The sequence below is a fragment of the Pteronotus mesoamericanus genome, unplaced genomic scaffold (assembly GCF_021234165.1).
Source record: "Pteronotus mesoamericanus isolate MK-2021 breed Mesoamerican mustached bat unplaced genomic scaffold, CSHL_Meso_final contig_98, whole genome shotgun sequence".
Lineage (NCBI taxonomy): Eukaryota > Metazoa > Chordata > Mammalia > Chiroptera > Mormoopidae > Pteronotus > Pteronotus mesoamericanus.
Window position 1 is genome coordinate 7,829,184 of NW_026555295.1, and position 22,878 is coordinate 7,852,061.

The window sequence follows — 22,878 nt, forward strand, 5'->3', positions numbered from 1 at the left end:
TTTTTAAATTAGGTAAGAACGTGTTTAAAATAATTTTACTGTATAAAAAGTTAGTTTTATTTTAACAGTAGAATTCCGTCTTTCAGAAACAGAAAGCTGATGCTCCCAGGAAATTCCTCCCTACCATGTAGCTTTGTTTGAAATCAGTGGCATAAGCAGCTAATATGTATTTATGTTAAAGATAGTGCAAAATCAGTCATAAAGGAACTTGCAGAGGGCAGAATTGTTAAAGGGAAATAGTACCTAAGTAGCTTTTAGTTTTAAAAAAAATCAATGTGATGAAAACACTGATAATACACCTTCTACATTACTTTGGTGCTTCATTGTAGGAACGTCCATTTCAGTCATTGCCTGTGGGCTCGTGTAGTGACTAGTCTGTTTGGTTTGTTCCTACCACGACATAATAAGAAAAATAAATCTACAGCTTTGGTCACAATTCTAAGGTGTAAGTTGGCCACAAAAAGTGTTAACTTCAACAGAATTGATCAGGGAGGGTGAAACTGAATTGCAAATGTACAAGAGACACGTATAAAAATTTTGTAACAATACCGAGTTCTCAGTATTTGTGTGACAAGGTAAGGGAACCTTGGGATGTGCATTGATTTTTATTTGCTTAAAAAAATGTTTATTTCCCTCACAACTCACCCGGGTCCTTCTCTAGAATCTGTTCTTTATTCCCTTGCTCCCTTTGGACCTGTGTCACATTTTCACAAACCAGAACTGAAGCTGCAAGGACACGTAAACTTTAAGGTCAGCTTTGCACATTGGGTTATTTTCTGAATCAAAGAAAGCCATTGTTTAATTTGTACTATGGACACCTGTCAGAGACTGGTGGCAGTGAATCTCATTGGACTGGATTCTCGACTCCCCCAGTGCTCAGAAAACTGTAAACATGGCAATGTTCTGGTTTATTTCTTTTTCTTTTTTTATTTTTAAGTGCACGATGGAAGTGTGGAATAAATGTAGAGGAAGTAATCATACCACAGTCATATTTTAGGCATCCATAGGTGTTAATTTAGCTGCCTTGGGAGTTCTTTAATTTATGTTCTATTTTTAGTGTAGATTTAAGCACTTTGAATAGCATGATTCAGGGATTGATGGGTAATATTTGATATCTCACAACTTAAGAAATATTTTTTCCTCTAATGCTTTGTCATATTTTTAAAAATGAAATAAATGGAGAAGCTATCTATGACTTTAGAAACATTCCTCCCAAGTATTCCTCTATCAGCTCCATGTGAGAACAAATGAAGGAAACTGTCATGTGTTCACGTGCTCTATGTTTAACAAAATTTGTTAGAACTCACAATAAAAACAAAAAAAATGTAAAAAAAAACTATAAAATATAATTAAAAAAATAAAATCAAAAAATAATATACTTCTTTATGACTGAGTAGTATTCCATTGTATGGATATACCACATTTGTTTATCCATTTGCCTAGTGATGGACATTTGAGTTATTCCCATATTTTGCTATTATGATAAACATAGGTATTAAAATATTCATGTACAAATCTTTTTGTAGACATACGCTTTCATTTCTTTTTTTCATAGCTAAGTTCCTTTTTTAAAAAAATTTTATTTACTTATCTTATAGAGAGAGGGGAAAGGAGGGAGAAAGAGAAGGAGAGAAACATTGATCAGTTGCCTTTCACATGTCCCCAAAACTTGGGACCTGGCCCAAAACCCAGGCATGTGCCCTGGCTGGGAATTCAGTTTGGGGACAACACCCAAACCAGTCAGGGCTGCTTTCATTTCTTGAATGAACAGTACCTAAGGATGAAATGTCTGGGTCAAATTATAGGTGTATGTTTAACTTTTAAAGAAATTGCCAAAATTGGTTTCTAAAATGGTTGCATCACACTGAAGTGTCCTTTGACAGATGACAGGATAAAGAAAATGTGGTACATACATATACAATGGAATGAACACTACTCAGACGTAAGAAAAGATGAAATACTGTCATTTGCAACGACATGAATGGATTCTTGAGGATATGATACTAGCAAAGTAAGTCAAACAGAAAAAGTTAAGAACCATATTATTTCACTCATATGTGGGATATGAAACTGAAAGCAATAAAGGAACAAACAAGACAAACAAAAACTCAGACAACAGTATGGTGGTGACTAGAAAGGAAGAGGGATGAGTAGTAGTAGTAGTAAAGAGAAAAAGGGGTCAAATATATGGTGATGAAAGGAGATTTGTTTGGGTGGCAGGCACACAATGCAAGACACAAATTTTGTATTAGACAATTGTATACCTGAAACCTATATAATTTTATTAACCAATGTAAACTATAATAAATTTAATTAAAAAATAAAATTAAATGGTTCTATCATTTAGAACTCTGAGAGTCCTACGAGTGTTCCAGTGGTTCCACATTCTTGACATTATTTGGTATAGCCAGTCTTAAATTTCAGCAATTCAAGTGGGTGCGTAGTGGTATCTTATTTGGTTTTAATTTGCATTTCCTTGGCGATCAAAATGTTGAGCATCTTTTTGAGTGCACACTGGCTGTTCTTATATTTTTTGTGAAATTTCACTTCAAATTTTTTCCCTCTTTAAAAAGTTATTTTTATTATTGAGGTAAAAATACCTTTTTAAAAAATTATTTAATTTTAGAGAGAGGGGAAAGGAGGGAGAAAGGGAGAGAGAGAGAGAGAAACATCGATGTGAGAGAGAAACATTGATGGGTTGCTTCACACATGCACCCTGACCATGTATCAAACCTGCAACCCAGGCACGTATCCTGTCCCAGAATTAAACCGGCAACCTTTCACATAGCGAAATGACACCCAAACAACTGAGAGCCACACCATCAGGGCAAAAAATTCTTTACATATTCTTGGTAGAAGTCTCTTGTAAGGTGAGTTTTACAAAGAATTTCTGCCAACTGTGACATGTCTTTAAGTTTTCAGTTTTGATAGTGCCTAAATTAACGATTTTTCCTGTGATTTTTTGTGCTTCTTGCATTCTTTAAAAAAAAATTTCCCTAACCCAAGGTTACTAAGATTTTCTCCTATGCTTTCTTCCAAAACTTCCAATATTTTAGTTCTTACTTTTAGGTGTATAATCTCTTTTTAACTTTTGTATATGGTATAAGATAAGGTTGTAGTTGTTTTGTATGGGGGTGGTTGGGAGGGAATGGAAATCTACTTATTCTAGCACCATTTATTGTAAAAAATTATCCTTTCCTAACCAACTTCCCTTGCTAGCTTTGTCAAAAATCAATTAGTAATAATAGGGGCAAGATGGGAGAGGAGTGAATGGAAGCCACACTAATCTCCCAGCACCAATCTGGGATTACTGAATTGTGGAGAAATCACCCAGAACAAACAACTGAACAATTGCAAGAGAGAAGCCTTATAACCTCGGACAAACAGAAGAATCAGCTTCAGCACAACCTGACTGCCACTTACCCTGGGCTCCAGCAAAGGCAGGGGCAGAGTGGGCTAGAGACCACTGAGGAGAGACTGAGGACAGAGGTTTGGGGGAGAGAATTGAGGGAGTAGCCAGTGGGATCCCAGTGCTCAGTCATCCCCCATAAGGTAGCAGCCATCTTGCTCAGGCAGACGACTCCCCTGAGCAGTAGCAGCCTGAGAGGAAACAATAGCCCCGTCCCCAGGAGGGACTCCACCCTGGCCCTGTGGTGCTTAAGACTGACTGTTGAGTACAGAGTGGCAGCCACAGATAGTAGATTCCAGGCAAAGGGTGAGGTAGGGGGTAGGGAGAGAAGACTAGAGACTCTTAAGGAGAGACTACAGATGGAGATTTTGGGGAGAGAACTGAGAGAGTAGCCACAGGAACACCAGTACTGGGTCATCCCCCATACAGCAGCACTCATCATGCTCAGGCAGACCGCTCCCCTCGGAGCAGCCTGAGGGGAACAATAGCCCCACCCTGTCGTGCCTAATCGTGACTGCTAAATGCACAGTCACTAGATCAACAACTGAAGTAGATAGCCACAAACAGTAGATTCCTGGAAGTCTCAAACATACTGCCTAAGGTCAAATGGGTTCAACATCTGATATCACCAGAGACAGATCCAGAAAGAAAAATCAGCGTTAAATGCAAGAGACTACTGTGACGAAATCCACTGTGGTCTTCTCCGTGATTTGTGGTATTTTCTTTACTATGTAGCTTTTTAAGATTCATCAAGTTTGTACATATTAAGTCATTAGACTTTATACTAATAGTTTATTTTTCTCCTTTCTTATAATAGTTTTAATCTCTTTAAAGCCTTACTAATACTGGCTCATTTGCTGCTGATAGTGGGATTGTGGGGGTAGTTATTTTCACAAATGTGGATTTGTATACTGGGCTTTGGTACTTTATTCTGGCAGCACCTGCTTAAAAACACACAAGATGTAACGGGCAAAGTGACCCTCAGTCAAGCAGGTGGAGGAAAGGACCCACTGTAGAATGACCAAATATGCAATTATTTCCAGAAAGCCAAAATAAACAGCATAAAAGGAATCCAAAGAGCATCAAGTTCAGGAGATTAAGGAGACTGAACCACTGAATATCACAGGTCTCCAACCACAGATGTTCACATCTCAAAGTCAAGAAGTCAAAACAGATTAATTAAGAAGCAGAAGCAAAAAAGAAGAGTCTGACAAATAATGGGAAGACAAAGAAACAACCCACAATTGTAAAGAAAGGAGGAATCTCCAGAAAGAGAACTAAATGAAATAGAGGTAAGTAAACTATCAGATATTGAGTTCAAAACAATGGTCCTAAGGAAGCTCAATGAGCTCAGAGAGAATTACAAAAAAACTACAGAGAAACTACGAGGAACTTACTGCAAACTATATCAGCATGAAAAAGGCATAGAAACTATCAATAAGACACAAGAGGAAATGAAGAATACAATTTCTGAACTGAAGAACACAGCAGATGGAATCAAAAGCGGCTAGAAAAAGCAGAGGACTGGATGAGCTAGTTGGAGGACATGGTAGAAAAAGGTTCCCAGAAAGAGAAAGAAAATGAAAAAAAGACTAAAAAAGAATGAGGAGACATTAAGTGAAATACAGGAAAACATGAAATGTAATAATGTCCATATAATAAGGATACCAGAAGGAGAAGAAAAGGAGCAAGGGAAAGAAAACATGTTTGAAAAAGTAATGATGGAAAACTTCCCTAATTTCAGGAGAGAAAAAGTCACACAAGTCCAGGAAGCACAGAGGGTCCCATTCAAGAGGAACTCAATGAGGCCCACTCCAAGAACACATCATCCTTAAAATGGCAAATATCGAAGACAAACAGAGAATCCTAAAGGAAGCAAGGGAGAAAGAGGTAGCAACATACAAGGGAGCCCCAGTACAGCTAGCAGCTGACTTCTCAAAAGAAACACTACAAACCAGAAGGGAACGGCAAGAAATATTCCCAAGTAATGAAAAGCCAAGGCCTGCAACCAAGACTACTCTACCCAGTAAGGCTCTCCATTAAAATGGAAGGCGAAATAAGGAGTTTCCCAGACCAAAAAAAAAAAAAAAAGGCTAAAGGAATACACCTCCACCAAACCAGCACTGCAAAATATGCTACAGGGACTACTTTAAGAACATGAAAAAAAAAACAGTGATAGAGGGAGAGGAACACAGGTACACAGGGAAAAAAATGAATAAGTAGCTATCAATAATAATTTTAAATGTAAATGAATTAAATGCTCCAATTAAAAGACATAGGGTAGCTGAATGGATAACAAAACATGACCCGCACAAACACTGCCTACTAAAGACCCACCTCAGGACAAAGGACCTACACAGACTGAAAGTAAAGGGATGGAAAAAAATATTCCAAGGAAATGGACAGGAAAAAAAAGCTGGAGTAGGGATACTTTTATCAGACAAAACAGATTTTAAAACAAAGGCCATATAAAGAGACACAGAAGGACACTTCATAATACTCAAAGGAAGAATCCATCAAGAAGACATAAACATTGTAAACCTTTCTGCACCCAACACTGGAGCATCCAAATATATAAGGAAAATCTTGGAGGACTTCAAGAAAGATATAGACAGCAACACACTGATAGCAGGGGATTTTGACACCCCACTGTCAACAATGGATAGATCTTCCAAACAAAATATCAACAAGGATATTGCAGAACTGAACGACATATTAGATCAAATGGACTTAACTGACATATATAGAACCTTTCATCCCAAAGAATCAAAATACATATTCTTTTCAAATTCACATAAAACATTTTCAAAGATAGACCACATGATTGGACACAAAAAAAGCCTCAACAAATTCAAGAAAATTGGAATCATAATAGGCATTTTCTCAGACCACAAGGCCTTGTAACTAGAAACCAACCTCAAGGGAAAAACTAAAAATCATTCCAACTCATGGAGACTGAATACATGCTGTTAAACAATGAATGGGTCAATAATGAGATCAAAGAAGAAATCAAAAAGTTTCTGGAAACAAATGAAAATGAACACATGACAGTCCAATACCTATGGGACACAGCAAAGGCAGTCCTGAGAGGGAAATTCATAGCAACACAGGCCTACCTAAAAAAGATAGAAACATTTCAAATAAATGACCTAACCCTACATTTTCAAGAACTGGAGAAACTACAACAAACAAAGCCCAGAGCAAGTAGAAGGGAGGAAATAATCAAAATCAGAGCAGAATTGAATGACACAGAGACTAAAAGAACAATTCAAAGGATCAATAAAGGCAGGAGCTGGTTCTTTGAAAAGATAAATAAAATCAACAAGCCTTTAAACAGACTCATAAAAAAAAGGGGGAGAGGACCCAAATACATAATATCAGAAATGAAAGATAATTACAACTGATACCACAGAAATACAAAGGATTGTAAGAATTTACTATGAACAATTATATGCCAAGAAATTTGAAAACCTGGATGAAATGGACAACTTTCCAGAAAAATATAACCTTCCAAACACCAAATAAAGAAGCAGCAGAAAGCCTGAACAGACCGATAACACCTGGGGAAATTGAAGCAGTAGTCAAAAAACTCCCAGCACACAAAAGCCCTGGATGAGATGGTTTCACAGGAGAAGTTTACAAAACATTTAAGGAAGAGCTAACCTCTGTCCTTCTCAAACTATTCCAAAAAATCCAAGAAGAGGGAAGACTCCCAAATTCTTTTTATGAGGCCAGCATCATCCTAATCCCAAAACCAGATAAAGACACAACAAAGAAAGAAAACTACAGGCCAATATCACTGATGAACACAGATTCTAAAATCCTCAACAAAATATTGGCAAACTGCACCCAGCAATACATTAAATAGATCACCCACCATGATCAAGTGGGATTCAGCCCAAGGATGCAAGGATGGTTCAATATCCAAAAATCAATAAACATAACACATTACATAAACAAAAGGAAAGACAAAAATCACATGATATCAATAGATGCAGAAAAAGTATTTAATAAGGCACAGCACCCATTTATGATAAAAACACTCAGCAAAGTGGGAATAAAGGGGGCATACCTCAACATAATAAAGGCCATATATGAAAAACCTACAGCCAACATCATACTCAATGGGCAAAAACTAAAAGCTATCCCACTAAGATCAAGAACAAGACAAGGATGTCCACTTTCCCTACTTTTATTCCACATAGTACTGGACAAGAAAAAGAAATAAAAGGCATCCAAACTGGAAAGGAGGAAGTAAAATGGTCATTGTTTACAGATGACATGATAGTGTTCATAGGAAACCCTATATATTTCACCAAAGAACTACTCGAGCTTATAAGTGAATTTGGCAAAAGAGTGGTATACAGAGTCAATATTCAGAAATTGAAGGCATTTTTGTATACCAACAATGAAATAGCAGAAGCAGAAGTTAGAAAAAAAAAATCCCATTTGCTATAGCAACAAGAAAAATAAAACTACCTAGGAATAAGCTTAACCAAGGAAGTAAAAGACCTGTACTCAGAAACCTACAAGACATTGAAGAAAGAAATTAAGGAAGACACAAATAAATGGAAGCATATTCCGTGTTCATGTATTAGAAGAATAACATCATCAAAATGTCCATGCTACCCAAAGCAATTTATAGATTTAACGCAATCTCTATTAAAATACCAATGACATATTTCACAGACAGAGGACAAACATTTCCAATATTTATATGCGACCATAAATGATCTCAAATAGCTACAACAATTTTGAGAAAGAACAAAGTAGGAGGGATCACCATACCTGACGTCAAACTATATTACAAGGACACTGTAATCAAAGTAGTCTGGTACTCGCATAGGAAAAGACTCATAGATCAATGGAACAGAATAGAGAGCCCAGAAATATATCCATGTCTCTATGGTCAATTCATATTTGACAAAGAGGGCAGAAGCATTAAATGGAATAAAAATTGCCTCTTCAACAAATGGTGTTGGGAGATCTGGAGAGCTACATGCAAAAAGTCAAATTCAACCACCAACTTACACCATACACAAAAATAAAATCAAGATGGATAAAAGACTTAAATATAAGTCACAACACCATCAAAGTGCTAGAGGAGAACATAGGCAGGAAACTCTCAGATATTCCACGCAGCAGTATTTGCACTGTTATGTCCCATAGAGAAAGGGACATAAAGGAAAGAATAAAGAAATAGGACTTCATCAAAATAAGAAGCTTCTGCACAGCTAAAGAAAACACTGGCAAAATGAAGAGGGAACCAACCATATCAGAAAATATATTTGCCAATGATACCTCAGACAGGGGTATGATCACCAAAATATATAAAGATCTCACACGACTCCACTCCAGGAAGACAAACAACCCAGTTAAAAAATGGGCAAAGGACCTGAACAGACACTTCTCCAAGGAGGAAATACAGAGGGCCCAGAGACATATGAAAAGATGTTCAGCATCACTAGCCATCAGAGAAATGCAAATTAAAACCACAATGAGATACCACTTCACACTGGTCACGGTAGCCATCATAAACAAATCAACAAACAACAAGTGCTGGCGAGGCTATGGAGAAAAGGGAGCCCTAGTACACTGTTGGTGGGAATGCAGACTGGTGCAGCCACTGTAGAAAAGTTTGGAATTTCCTCTAAAAGCTTAAAATGGAACTGCCTTTTGACTCAGCGATTCATTCCACTGCTGGGATTATACACCTAGAATCCTGAAACACCAATTCAAAAGAACCTATGCACCTCAATGTTCATAGCAGCACAATTTACAATAGCCAAGAATTGGAAGCAACATAAGTGCCCAATAGTAAATGAGTGGGTCTGAAAACTATGGTACATTTACACAATGGAATACTACGCAGCAGAAAGAAAGAAAGAAAGAGCTACTACCCTTCGCAAAAGCCTGGATGGAACTGGAGAGCATTAAGATAAGCAAAATAATCCAGGCGGTGAAAGACAAATACTGTATGATCTCACCTATAAGTGGAACCTAATCAACAAAACAAACAAGCAAGGAAAACATAACCAGCAACATCGAAAGAGAAAACAAACTGACAGTAACCAGAGAGGAGGAGGGAGAGGGGTAAAAGGGAAAAGAAGTGGAAGGGTTAAGTCAAGAAACATGTATAAAGGACCCGTGGACAAAGCCAAAGTGGAGAAGGATTGAGGGTGGGAGGTAGGAGTGGGTGGGGCAGAGGAAAGTGGTGGGAAAATGGAGACAACTATACTTGAACAATAAAAAAAAATTTTAAAGAATCTATTGGTAATATATGTGTGGATTTATTTCTAGAGTTTCATATTCTCTTTCATCTGTATGTCTGCCTTTAAGACAATACCACAATGTCTTGGTTAATGAGTCTTGAAATCAATTACTGTAGGTCCTCCAATATTGTCCTTTTGCAAAACTGTTCTGACTCTTCTAGGAATCTTGCATTTCTATATATATTTTAGATTTAGCTTATCAATTATTACAAAAATGTATGTCAATATTTTGATTGGGATAGCACTGAATGTATATAGATCAACTTGAATCCATGGCTATAGTATTTCTGTCCATTTGATTTCTTTCTTTAATTGCTCTCAGCAATGTTTTGTCGGTTTCAGCAAAAAGTTATTGCACAACTTTCTTCAAATTTATCCCTGAGGGCTTTTTTATACTTTTGTATATGGTATTTTAAATTTTTCTATTTATTCCCTGGCTGGTGTGGCACAGTGGATTGAGTGCCAGCCTCCAAACTGAAAGGTCGCCGGTTCAATACCCAGTCAGGGTACATGCTTGGGCTGCAGGCCAGTTCCCCAGCTGGGGGCATAAGAGGCAACTGACAGATGTATCTCTCACACATTGATGTTTCTCTCCCTCCCTTCCTCTCTCTCAAATAGTAAATAAATAAAACCTTTAAATTTTCCTATTTCTGATTTTCCATTATTACTATAAGAAGATATAATTAAATCTGTATAATGATTGCATATCTTGTAATTGTGTTGTCTACTTCACTTTTTCGTTCAGGTAAAATTTTTGAAGATTCCTTATGATTTTCTACATAAACAATTATGTCATCTGTAAAAAAGTGTATCTTCAAGTAACATGTTTAAGAAGCTTAAAACAGCAGTCTTTCATTTCCTGCTCTCAGCCTTTATGCTAAATTGTCATAATTGTCAATTTTTTGTTATTTTTTAATTCTCACCTGAGCATATGTTTATTAATTTGAGAGAGAGAGAAACATCAATTGGTTGCCTCTAGTATGTGCCCCAAACAGGAATCAAACCCACAAGCTTTTAGTGTACCAGGTAACATTCCAACCAACTGAGCCACCTGGCCAGGGCATAACTGTCAATTTTTAAGACTGTCATTTTCTAGACATGTTATAAAACACAGAATAATTTATTATTAGAACTTTAAAATAAATTTTAAAGAATAAGACAAGTATTTTATATACACTAACATATTTGCCATTTTTTGTGCTCTTCATTCCTTTGTGCAGATCCAAGTCTCCAACTAGTGTCATTTTCTTCCTGCCTGAAGAGCTTCTTTTTAACATTTTTTGCAAAGCAAGTCTGATTGTGATAGATTATCTCAGCTTTTGGGTATACCCATTTGTGTGTGTGTTGGGGGCGGGGGGCGTTGTTTTGTGTTGATAGGTTTTTTTTGTTTTGCTTTTCAGTACTTTAAGAATATCACCCTACTTTCTTCTGACTTGAATTGTTTTTGTTAAAAGCTTTGCAGTGATTTTCCTCAAGTTTCTTATATTTGGGGTCTACTCAGCTTCTTGGACCCATAGGTTTACTACTATTTTTTAATTTCTAAAAACTTTTGGCCATTATTTCTTCAAATATTTTTTTTGTCTTCCCTTATCCTCTTTTCTCTCCTTTTGGAACTCTAGCTGCACTTACATTAGTCCACTTAAAGTTACCTCACTAATCCTCTACTTAATTTTTTCCCCCTGTGTTTCAATCTGGAAAGTTTCTATTGCTATGTATGTCCTTAGGTTCACTAATATTTTCTTCTCCATGTTCATGCTTTCTTCCACCTTCTTGAATATCTGGGGTATATTCATAATAGTTATTTTACCATACTTGTTTACTAATCCTATAAATAAAGCTTGGACAATTGTAGGGCTTACTTTCTTTCTGTCCACTCATGAATCACTGTCCTATGCCGTTTGTGTCCAATGTTGAAACTGTAATTTCATATACTATTCAATTTTTTATTTAAGACAAAAAGTTATATCCAGTCTGTGTAACTCCATCATGGAACTAAGCAGAAGTTTTGCTTGCTGCTTTTTAATACACTCAGGGCCACAGACTGCAGCCACGCAGGTACACTGTGTAACTACACAACACAATGTGAATATACCTTTTTCTTATCCTCACTCTAGACTAGAGTAAAATGGCAGCCCTAATCACACTGACTATATTGAGCCTGTGGTCAATAAACTTTTCAGTTGGGTGAGAATAACAACATATATGGAAATTCCTAATTTATAACTGTTATGATACCATTATTTGGCATTTGAACATACCTTCTCATCAAATCAATACGTGATTACTTGGTTCCCATAATAGACCTTTAACATAACTGAAGTATAATATATACCGTAATCAATTAAAAATACCCAAGTGCCATCTATAACATAGTTCCTATGGGAAGACACTTTAGAAATTCTAACCAGAGATTCCAGAAATATATTTCCTCAGGAGGTGGGGAGAATAAGAGTCAAGATTATAAAAATTTAGATGAGGATGAGATAGATACTAACTTGTAAACTGTATATTAATAATACAACAGACCTCATTTTACCATCTAAAGGTGTTTCACACAGAAGGATCCCATAGTTAATATACAGACTGACCAATGATAACAGCAAAATGAAATATACTTACTCATCCAACTCCTCCTCTTCAGTTTTAGAACTATCAGCATAGAGGTACTTGCTCATGTCCACAGGTCTTATATTTTTTCTTTTTATAGACTGGAGAGGAGAATCCTTTATAGTTACAAAGGTTTCTGGCTCATCAAATGGGTTTAAATACTGTGGAGTCTGTACCTCTTTGATGGGATTATAGCTGTTATTATAAAAAGACTCCTCTGGTTTTTTAGGTGAAACTGTTTCAATAGTTGGTTCTATAAAACAATAAAAACAGATGAAATAAATTCAATTAATGTCATCTGAAATTTTCTTCTACTTTTAGTGTTTTCAGAAATACTCTACATTGAATTAGTAAACTCTATCAAGCTGAAAGAGTCAAAGCACTAGGACATTTTCAAGGAGCTAAGTTCAGAAAATGTAGTATCTAAGATCTTTGTCTACTTTTCCAGGAATGACACTCCCCAAAATGGCACCTTTGGAATGCCTTTGGAGTCTCTAATAATATTAGCATTATGATATGACAACTGTAACTGTCTTATAGGTATAACATTCTATTATTGCCTATTTTATTTCAATATACTAACTTGCCATCTCAAACTGATAAATAAGAAATTTATGCTTTTATGAGAATATAAAATGGATTAAATTATGAAATGGTCTTTGGTTACTTATACAAGCAAAAACCACTTAGGGATATAAAAATTCATTTTGGACTGTATCAAAAATAAACTCACGTATCAATTTGTTTTTACAAAACCTTCAAAGTCAGGTTTTGTGTTCTACAAGATCTTAAATCTTCAGAGCATTTAAAGAGATGTTTGAATTTTTAAAAAGTATAACCTGAACCTGATCAACACTCTAATAATGCAAAGGAGTAACATAATTTTCAGGTTGAAAGAGCTATATTAAAATCACACAAATAAGTTGATAGACATGTTATACCAAAGTCCTCCAAATTTTATTATTTTGAATTTGAATTTGAAAATGAAAGTACTCTGAAAAATAAAACTGATTCACAGCACAAAAGTACACAACCAACGGTATTATGTCCTCCAACTTGTGAAGTACTTAATACCAGCCTTTTCTTGTTCTTTTATGTTTTTAACATTTTAAAACAAAACTAGAATTTCTAATAAAACTGTCCAAAATCTGATCATAGATTGTGCTGTTAAAAATATTTTCCCCAAATGAAGAGAGCCTATAATCATAGTTTAAAAATAATTTTAATTATGCCATGCAACTCTGACAAAATATTCTAGGAGAGGGAGGCAGAAAATTTCTAATTGAAATTCTCAGCAAAAACAATTGCTTCATAAGTGACATTTTAAACAATTTAATATGATTATTATAAAAATCTCATGACTGATACGTATTTATGACTTTTCCATTTTAAAGTCAAGCTATTTTAGCCCAGAATACTTTGTCTTTATACTGAAAAAATAAATAAAACATAAAAACTCTGAATTAAAATTCCATAGATCATTGGGAAGCAATTATAAAGTATGAAAGAGAATTCATAAAATCATAATAAATCAATACTAAAATGAATTTAATACAGTTTATACTAGAGAAGAGACTCGGTAACTATGTAACTCTTGAAAGACCAGGACACTGTTTAAACTTAACATCACTACAATTTTTATAATAAGGTAAATGAAGCATTTTTTTTCCTCAGGAGGTGAAGAGAGGCAGCAAAGTTTGCGCCTACTGAATTTTTTATTACTAAATATCAGGTCTCAAAACACTTAAACTGACAAAACTGGTCAATGGAAACAAAATTTTAATTTTCACTCTCAGGAAAATTGTAAAAATTGATCCAAGCAAACTCATCAGTTACAAAACTGAAAGTAAGAAAGTATTCAAGCTATAGAGCTAGATTTAAAAATGACAGAATTGGCAACAAAGAGGGTTTAAGATAAGATTATTTCATATAAAAGCTAACATGTACACTTAGTAACTTTCTAAAGGGGTCACTGAATGAAGCACTGAACGTCATGAGTATAAGAGAACTAAAGCTGTGAAAGCAATCACAATCATCATCATCATCATCATCATCATCATCATCCAACTACACAGTTGCAACACATTTTTATCTTCCCCAAATAATTTTGTTACCGGAGGATGCAAGTTTTTAATCAATAAAAATAAATCAATTCCAGAAAACCATGTATTCCTCTAATAGAAAATACTTATTCCAAAAAGCCTAAGAGATGTATATTTAAAGAGAATACTGGTTGTCAATTTTTTTTCTAGGCTGTATGGGCATGAGTAAAGATTCTGAATCAGGTTGGCTAACTTCTATAAAGAAATACAGTATTATGAGATATCTGCTACTCCTTTCTATTCCTCAAAAAAGAGACCCACTATATTTAGAAAAATTACTTCCTTGATTTTGGAATGGAAAGTTCAAATACTGATGTCTCAAAATATCTTGGTAATATTTTTAAAACAATATACTCAGAATGCATGCACAATCAAAGAGAAGCTATATGGTCAAAAGAAGACAGTTCATTAGAAATCTTAGCTACAACTCCACCTCCATTTACCTACATTTCTTGTTCAACTCACTGAATTCCTCGTGGCCTCAGCCTCCTAATCTATGAAAATAGGCAGCTGAACTAGACTACCTATAAGACTTATTGTAACTGTTAAGATTTAAAATACATTCATAATATAATTAGCTCACAAATAAAATAAAATCTTGTAATTTAAACTTACTAATTTACAACCTGATAAGAAGGGCGAAAGTAAAAGAAGAGGAGAAGTGGGTTCTAAAATAATATTGCTCTAACAGAGTGAATCCTGAAGTTAAAACCTCATTTTCACCATGACAGGTGGCAGCAAAATTCTTTAAAGCTCATGAAGATTTCCTAAGAAAGAGCACTCTAAAAGATGTAAACAGTAGTTAATCATTCTTGCATTTACTTTGAGCAAAAAGAGTTTAATTAAACGTAAGTCTTACTTCTTCAACAGCTCTTATCTAGGCTTTAAGAGATCAAAACTACTTGATAAGAAAAATGACCCAGGGGAAAAAAATACCTGGGTTTATTACTTCCAATTATGTTGTATACATAACAGCAGTTCTCAATCTTCTTTCTGCTCCGTTATTCACATGTACAATTTACTCTCACCACTAGCTATAATTTTCAGCCAAAGCCATGGAATGGGAGGTAGACAGACTCACCAAACTCTGATGGTAAGGGTACAGGAGTTGTCTAGAGGGAGGAGCCACCCCACCAGGTCAATATCATATGTGCCACAACCTGACCTCACTTGGTCCACCAAACTAATAAGACTAGATAAAATACTTGTTCATGTTCTAGAATATAAAAAAATCAACACAAAATAAGAAAAACAGGCAACTATTTTTTTTTCTGTTTTCTAAGGAATTTGTCTTTTAGGGGAACTCTTGAGTATTTGCTTTAGGAAACCTTATAATTTATCCAATAGGAGAACGATGTTATCTCTAACAACAGTTTTACTGTTTGATCAAATTAACACAGAATTTAAAAATAAGCCCCAAGTAAATGTCTATGTAAGACTTTCTTTTTTTTTTAAAAATTCAACGGAAGCTACCCAGAATTGCTGAGCAACTGTAAGTGGTACTGAAAGCACAATAATATTATCTTTAGGGGCAAAAATTACTTTATGAGTCTTTAAAAAAAATGTCTTCCTGCCCTCAGAGTTTCAGAAAATCTGACCATATAAAGACTTAAAAAATACAGGGGGAAAAAAAAACACATGCTACCTTCTGACTCTGGATCTCCAAATGGATTTAATTCTGCTACATCAGGATCACCAAATGGATTTAAATTCACAGTGGCCAAGTCCTTTTCTGCTTCATCCAAAAAGTTAAGTTTGTTGATAAGCTCTGAAAATAAACATATGTGTTAGTTCACAGTAAAGCATAATTTTGATCATTTATGCAATTTTCAAACTGTAAAAATTTACACTAATAATACCTGCAAATAGTAAGATAAAGCATTTTTACCTGAGGCAGAATGCCATTCAAGTATTTTGTAGCATACCAACATTTTCATACAAAATGAAGCAAACATATTAACTTGAAAATTTATGATAATGAACTAGACTAGAAACCTTCAACTGAATTTAATGTGATCTAATAAAAAAAGTACTGACTTAGAAATATCCTTCTCACCTAAATATAAATAATTCAAATGGGTTTAATCTAAGAAAATACTTTTAAAAATAATTACATATATACACACTAACTGAAGAAATATTGCCATGTTATATGACTTATTATCTTACAAGATGTTTTAAAAATCACTGCCTAATGAGAATACTGATATAAGGCTTTGCTAAAGATAGTAAGTACTGTTATGTTGTTGCCTGTTGGTGTACTACCAATTAGCAAAGAAAACATTCAAGGAAAAGCACAAAGACAAAACTGACAGCTAAATACAGACAGAAGCCAAGAGGTAGCAGGTCACAGTAAATACAGGCAATGAGAAGCAGAAAGAAAGGAAGAAAGCTCTTAGACCTTCAGAGGAACTGGCTGATTTAGCTGAAGGCATATTTGCTTGCTTTATGCAGTCATCTTGATCTTCATCTAAGCTGCTCAGAGCATTCAATTGGTTTACAATTTCTGTAAACAGAAGCCAGTCGAGACAAATGTAAGGTAAGGACATTTAATTAAAGAGCCATAGAAGCATGCTGTTGTTACTCAAAAAGACAAAGAGAGGGGATGTTTGGTTAATCAAGAGAATTTTATTCTGATGAACTATAACAGACATATTTAACTTAAAGTTTTATTGTACCATTTAAGATAGAAAACATTTTATCGTTAAAACTTATATTAGTAATATAACAACTATGTTAACAAACACAAAAGATTATAACAAAACAGATTAACATTGGCTTTCAGCAACTACATTTGGCATTTGTAAAATAGTGCCTTAAACACATTTATTAAAAAGAGAATAATATCCTCTGATAACACAGGAAGTATGTACTATTTATTTATAATATTCTGAATTTAAACTAAAGGTTTTAAGATTACATCTACATGAATCATGAGCATAATAAGCACTTGTTCATATTCTAGAATTTAAAAAATCAGCACAAAATAAGAAAAACAGGCAGTAGTTACTATTTTCTACTCCTGTTTTCTAAGGAATTTGTCTTTTAAGGGAACTCTTGAGTTCTTGAGCTTTAGGAAACCTTATAACTTATCCAATAAGAGACAGAACAAAAAAGACAGGGATAGAAAAGCCTTAAAATACGAATTCATTTTGTACACGAGTAGAATTTTTAGATGAGTTATATATATTTTGGACAAATATGAACATATAAAATTATGATTCAATGGGTGAAAATTAGCTTAGAAACATTTTAAGAGTCCACTACAATATTCTAATTAATTCTTGCTGTTTCCAAAGTTAAAACCTGGGAATAACTTAGGTATTAGGAAAAACAAACCAAACAGATTCAGATCATTCAATGGGAAAGAAAGAAAATGAGAAATAGCAATTGTAAATTTGGTGTTTCTTTGGTGTTTTGGTGTAAATTTTTCTGTTTTTTAAAATTTTCCTATAGTCAATGAGTTTACATTTATAATCAGAAAAAAAAGTTTAAAAAATTAAAAAAGATTTACAAAAAATGTATTACCAGTGTTTTTAAATGGGACCCTATCCCAGTAATATACTACCCTGACCAAAAAAATTCCCTGGACCAATATATTTATGTAATACTTTATTATTAAAGCCTTGTTTCACCAAAAATTTACATGTTTGCAAAATGTTAATAATGCTATCTTATAGCACAAATTTCTACCCAAATTGAACAGTGCTTCAAATTGAGCAATAAACTGGTAGTGAGCACATTTAGTCATCATAACAGTGTGTCAATTTGAACTTGCTTCACATTGGTGAGAATGAGAAGGAAAACTAAATAAGGGGCAGGCAATCGAAGCAAAGGGTCAAATCATTTGAGACTCTTCTTAACAGTTAGGAAGGCAAAAGAAGATAGAAATTGACCACCAGAGATTATCACACTGAATAAAAAAAGAGAGGTGGGGGCAGTGGCAAAAAAGAGTAGGTGGCTTTTTTCTCTTAGGAAAATCTGTCGTTGAGTTAAAAAAAATAAATTGCTTGGAATTATAAGATACCTGCAAATCTTGCAGGGTTATCATTCTTTTTTCCAAGGTCTAACAAAATTCAGTACAGGTATATCTCATTTTAAGAGAGTAACATTTCAACTTCCTGACAGAAATCAAGATCCCGAAGATGTTACTTTTCTCACAGGCTTGGACCTATAAATATTTGATTTACAGATACAATTAATGGGCTTAATTATGTAATTTTCAATCACACAGTGGACTGTAACAGAGGAAGAGACCAACTTTAGATAGAATAGTAAGCATCGAGTAGTGTATCTCCTTGGATATTCAACTCCTGCCTCTGAATTAATGAAGAAGACTAATGGCTTATTATTATGATTAAGTTGCTTCCAAATTTTAAAAAAGTCTCTTAACCATTAGCCCCTTCTAGTTTAGTCAGTCTCTCTTAATCTTTATATGAAAATATCTTAAAAACAGTATTCTACAATTTCTCCTACCATGGATTCTTCAACTCAATGCAATCTGCTTTTATCTCCGCCTTTATCCATACCCCTTACTGAAACTTCTCTCACTTAAGTAACCATTGTAACTGGCAAACATACCAGACACCTTTTAGTTTTTATCATACTTGACTTCTGTATGAATAAACATAATTAACAATTCCCTCCTTGAAATTCTTCTGCCCCTTTCAGGATGCTAGTATCTCCTAGTTCTCCCTCTATCTCTTTGGTCGTTCTGTCTTGGTCTCCTTTAATGGTAACTCTTCTTCCCTCTACTTCTCAAATATTATTATTCCCTCAGACCCCATACTTGGTCCCATTCTACCACCACCACACCCCTCCCATCAAATCTGCTCTTCCTGGAAGAATTCATCTACTCCTATGGCTTAAACCAATACAAATAATTCTCAGATACATGTAGTGAGTACTAGGCTTGCATTTCCAAATGTCTAGTAGGAATTTCCACCCCAAGATATTCTCCTCACATACTTAACATTCAAAAAATGGAATTAAATAGCTGTCATGTTCACCTTTTAACAGCTAGCAGTTTTTAGCATAGCTAGACAGTATATATGACTAAGTACAAGCCATAATACTTGTCATTATGTCTATAAAGGCAAAAAGACATAATATCTTATTTTTAAATTATAGAAATAGTATTTTTATCTACATGTCTATCTATGTCTATGTGTCTGTGCACATATGCATATATCTATGTTTCATTTTTCTCTAGAAATGTTAAGCCTACCCAAAATTTGGTGGCTTCAAACACTGGACAGTGATATATCTTTGCATACCACATGTTCAAATCCTTGCCCACTTAAAAATAGTACAGGTACTTTTTTATTTCTGAGTCATAGGGCAATTTTTTAAAAATCTATTCTGGCTACTATATATGTCAAATATATGTTTTGTGAATTTTTCTTCTAGTCTGTTAAATTCCGATACAGTTGCATAATGGTCCCTTTTGATGAGTAAAATGTTTTTAATTTTAATTAAGTCTAATTTATCAAGTTTTTCTTTCATTGCTATAATTTCTTATGTCACAAACATGTTTTTTTCATTTTTTTCATATTTATTGTTTTAGCTTTTATATTTAGGTTTATAATTTATTTTAAATTAATGTTTATGTATGCTGCGAGATAGGAATTGAGACTCATTTTTTCTTAAGGACATCAGAGTGTTTCAGCATCACTTGTTGAAAAAGCTTTCTTCACTAAATTATGCTGCAATTTTATTGAAAAGTAATCTATCAAAAAAGTATGGGATTTTTCATTAATCTGTTTGTCATGCCAATACCACACTATCTTGATTATTATGGCTTTAAGTAAATCTTGATGTAAGGCAGTATTAGTATAACAATTCTGTTCTTTCTCAAGACTTTTTGGTTATTCTGCTCCTTTGCATTTCCAAATATATTTTAGAATTAGCTTTTCAATTTCTACTTTTAAAAAAAGCATGGTAGGACTATGAATGGCACTGAGTTGAATCTATAGATGGCTATGGGTAAAAGTGATGTAGTAACAATATTGAATCTTCTTATCTATGAACAAAAACTCTCTCCATTTATTAAGGTCTTTTTAAATTACCTTCAGTAATGTATTGTTTTCAGCGTAAAGGTTTTTTCCATACCTTTTGTTAAATTTATTTCTAATTAGTCTGTTATATTTAAATTCTATTATATATGAAATTGTTTTGTTAACTTCATTTCCTAAATGTTAATTGTTCCTATATAAAAATACAGATTTTCCTACATCAATCTTGTGTATTGTGCCCTGCTAGGATCTCCAGAACAATGTTGAATTTAAGTGGTAAGAGCCAATATCCTTGCCTCATTCCCAGTCTTAGGAGGAAAGTGTTCAGGGTTTCACCACTAAGTATGATGTTAGCTGTAGTTTGAAAAAGATGCTTTTATCAAAATGAAGACATTCCCTTATAATGAAACTGCTGAGAAACTTGGTATTGAATTTTGTCAAATGCTCCTTTTAAGATTCGAATATGCTTTTGCTCCTATATTCTGTTAAATGTTAAACCAACCTTGCATTCCTAGGACAAATCCTCAGCAAATGCATATTGGTACTTAAAATATTATTTGTCTCCTGGCTTTTACTCTAAGTAAATATTGGAGAGCTTCTAGCATCTTCAGATCTCTCACTTCCATTCTGGCCCTGTGAGATGGGCTCCCATATCTGCAGATTTCTCCCAGAGCCTTGAGGGTGATGTTAGAGAATGTTCACTAGTCATTATTACAAACAAAGCAGCTTAAGAGTTTAGGAGTGAAACAGAAAGTAGGATAAATTTGTAATTTGTATCTTCTCCCTCTTCTATTCTCTGAGTTGACACACATTTGAATCTGAACACTGGGAATAGATATTCTTGCTGTCTTCAATCTCTCATTTGAGGGTCTCAAACTGTTTTAAAAAGGAGGTAGCTGTGGTGCCTTATAAACCTTTTAGCTCAAAAAAATCAGAAACAACCCATCTCTCTGTTTCTACCCTATTTCCTAACCTTAACACCTAACAGATGAAGAATTTCAAAAATTCTCATCTTGTACATAGACCTCCAGAATAGGGTGCCTTTTATTTTATTTTATTTTATTTTATTTTATTTTATTTTATTTTATTTTATTTTACTTTATAGAGTACACAGCAATCCTATGATTTTGTGTATTAGCCTTCTAGGTACTGGAGAGTAGATATTCCAGTAAAAACCTGAAGCAAATTAATGCATGTATTTTCTGACCAGAGTCCCAAGTTTATTTTAAGGAACCTTCTAATCAAAGGAGGGAGCTCTACTTATCCCTATTCAAGTAGGGCATTTCATCTCAGAAGGCTGGGTCATACCATAGTCAACTCTAGCTCCTAGTGCTTCTATTACCACCTGCATGACAGGATTACGTTCCTTGAAGATATAGCCAATATATCACTCTCTTCCTCATCCAAAATTAATTTTACCAATATAGGAAAAGGACCGACAAACACCAGGCACATTACTTACAGTAAAAATGAATCCTGACTTATAAATTGCATCAGAATGGGAGGACTCTGGGTTATACACACGATGGCAGGCCACAGCTTGAGCTTTTCTGATTGTGGAGACTTATAACTGGACATGTCCCTTACAATGACCTGGGAAATTATACTTATTAAACTGTAACAAAATATATCAGCCCTTGGGCATCATGAAGATTCTAACGTAATTGCTGTTGTTAACTATGTGGATCTTGTCCCCTTGTACCTAAGTTGTCATGTGAGTACAGGAGTCAAAGAACAGCGCTTGGGCTGCTGTGAGAATTCCAGGAAAAAAAAAAAAAAAAGCTCTGCTGGCACACTGTTTCCTGTCCAATATCCTTCTAAGTGAATCTAATGCTAAGTTTGGCCGATTAAGGTCATGTGAGTCTGAATGTGTACTTAAGTCTGAGGAGAATATTTGGTTATCTTTGCAACAACTACAAGTATACTAGGGGCCTTTCAGGTGTCTCATAATATCTGGTTTCTCTGAAAATGTTTTTCTATAAACTGCTTCACTTAAACTTGATTTTCTGAGTTGCACTCAGTAGGACTTTAACATTTGTGCAGGAGACTTCCCTTTTCTCCTCCTGTTGTTGTTCAGATATTCAACATGTACGCCAAAGATGATCAAATAACCAAATTTTGGTTCAAGCACTGTGAGGCTGCCATATAGATGAAGGTAGAGATTGTTTTGAAACCATATATAATTCCTAACATTTGCTACAGTATTATAAAATTTTATATTATGAAAGTAAACTTTTCATTAAAAGGGCTTGTTTCTTTAACTCCAAGGTCTATCACTCTTGCTACATTTCAGTGATGTTTCCAACTGCAATTCAAAATTCCCCTGCTGCACTTCTGTAGAAAGAATCGATACACTTATCTCAATAAAAGGTTCCTGCCTAAAAGCCAGTTCCAGTGTTTCTAGTTAACAGTGAATTCTGCCTCATACATAAGAGGGCAGAGATTTTTGATCAGTCTAAGCATAAATACCATGA

At 34.5% G+C, this 22,878-nt stretch overlaps 1 protein-coding gene across 6 annotated transcripts in view; it reads right to left on the reverse strand.

The window, feature by feature from the left end:
• The window catches only part of EHBP1 (EH domain binding protein 1), a 359,207-nt gene that overhangs the window by 197,448 nt on the left and 138,881 nt on the right, over positions 1 to 22,878 (reverse strand). For 3 of the 6 annotated variants that reach the window (XM_054586908.1, XM_054586911.1, XM_054586907.1), the window contains exons 8-10: positions 16,792 to 16,896; positions 16,036 to 16,158; positions 12,301 to 12,541 (exon numbers count right to left, since the gene is read on the reverse strand). In XM_054586908.1, the coding sequence (XP_054442883.1) occupies positions 12,301 to 12,541; positions 16,036 to 16,158; positions 16,792 to 16,896 (469 nt within the window). The remainder of the gene's footprint in view (positions 1 to 12,300; positions 12,542 to 16,035; positions 16,159 to 16,791; positions 16,897 to 22,878) is intronic. The other 3 variants (XM_054586913.1, XM_054586912.1, XM_054586910.1) reach the window with 1 other exon arrangement.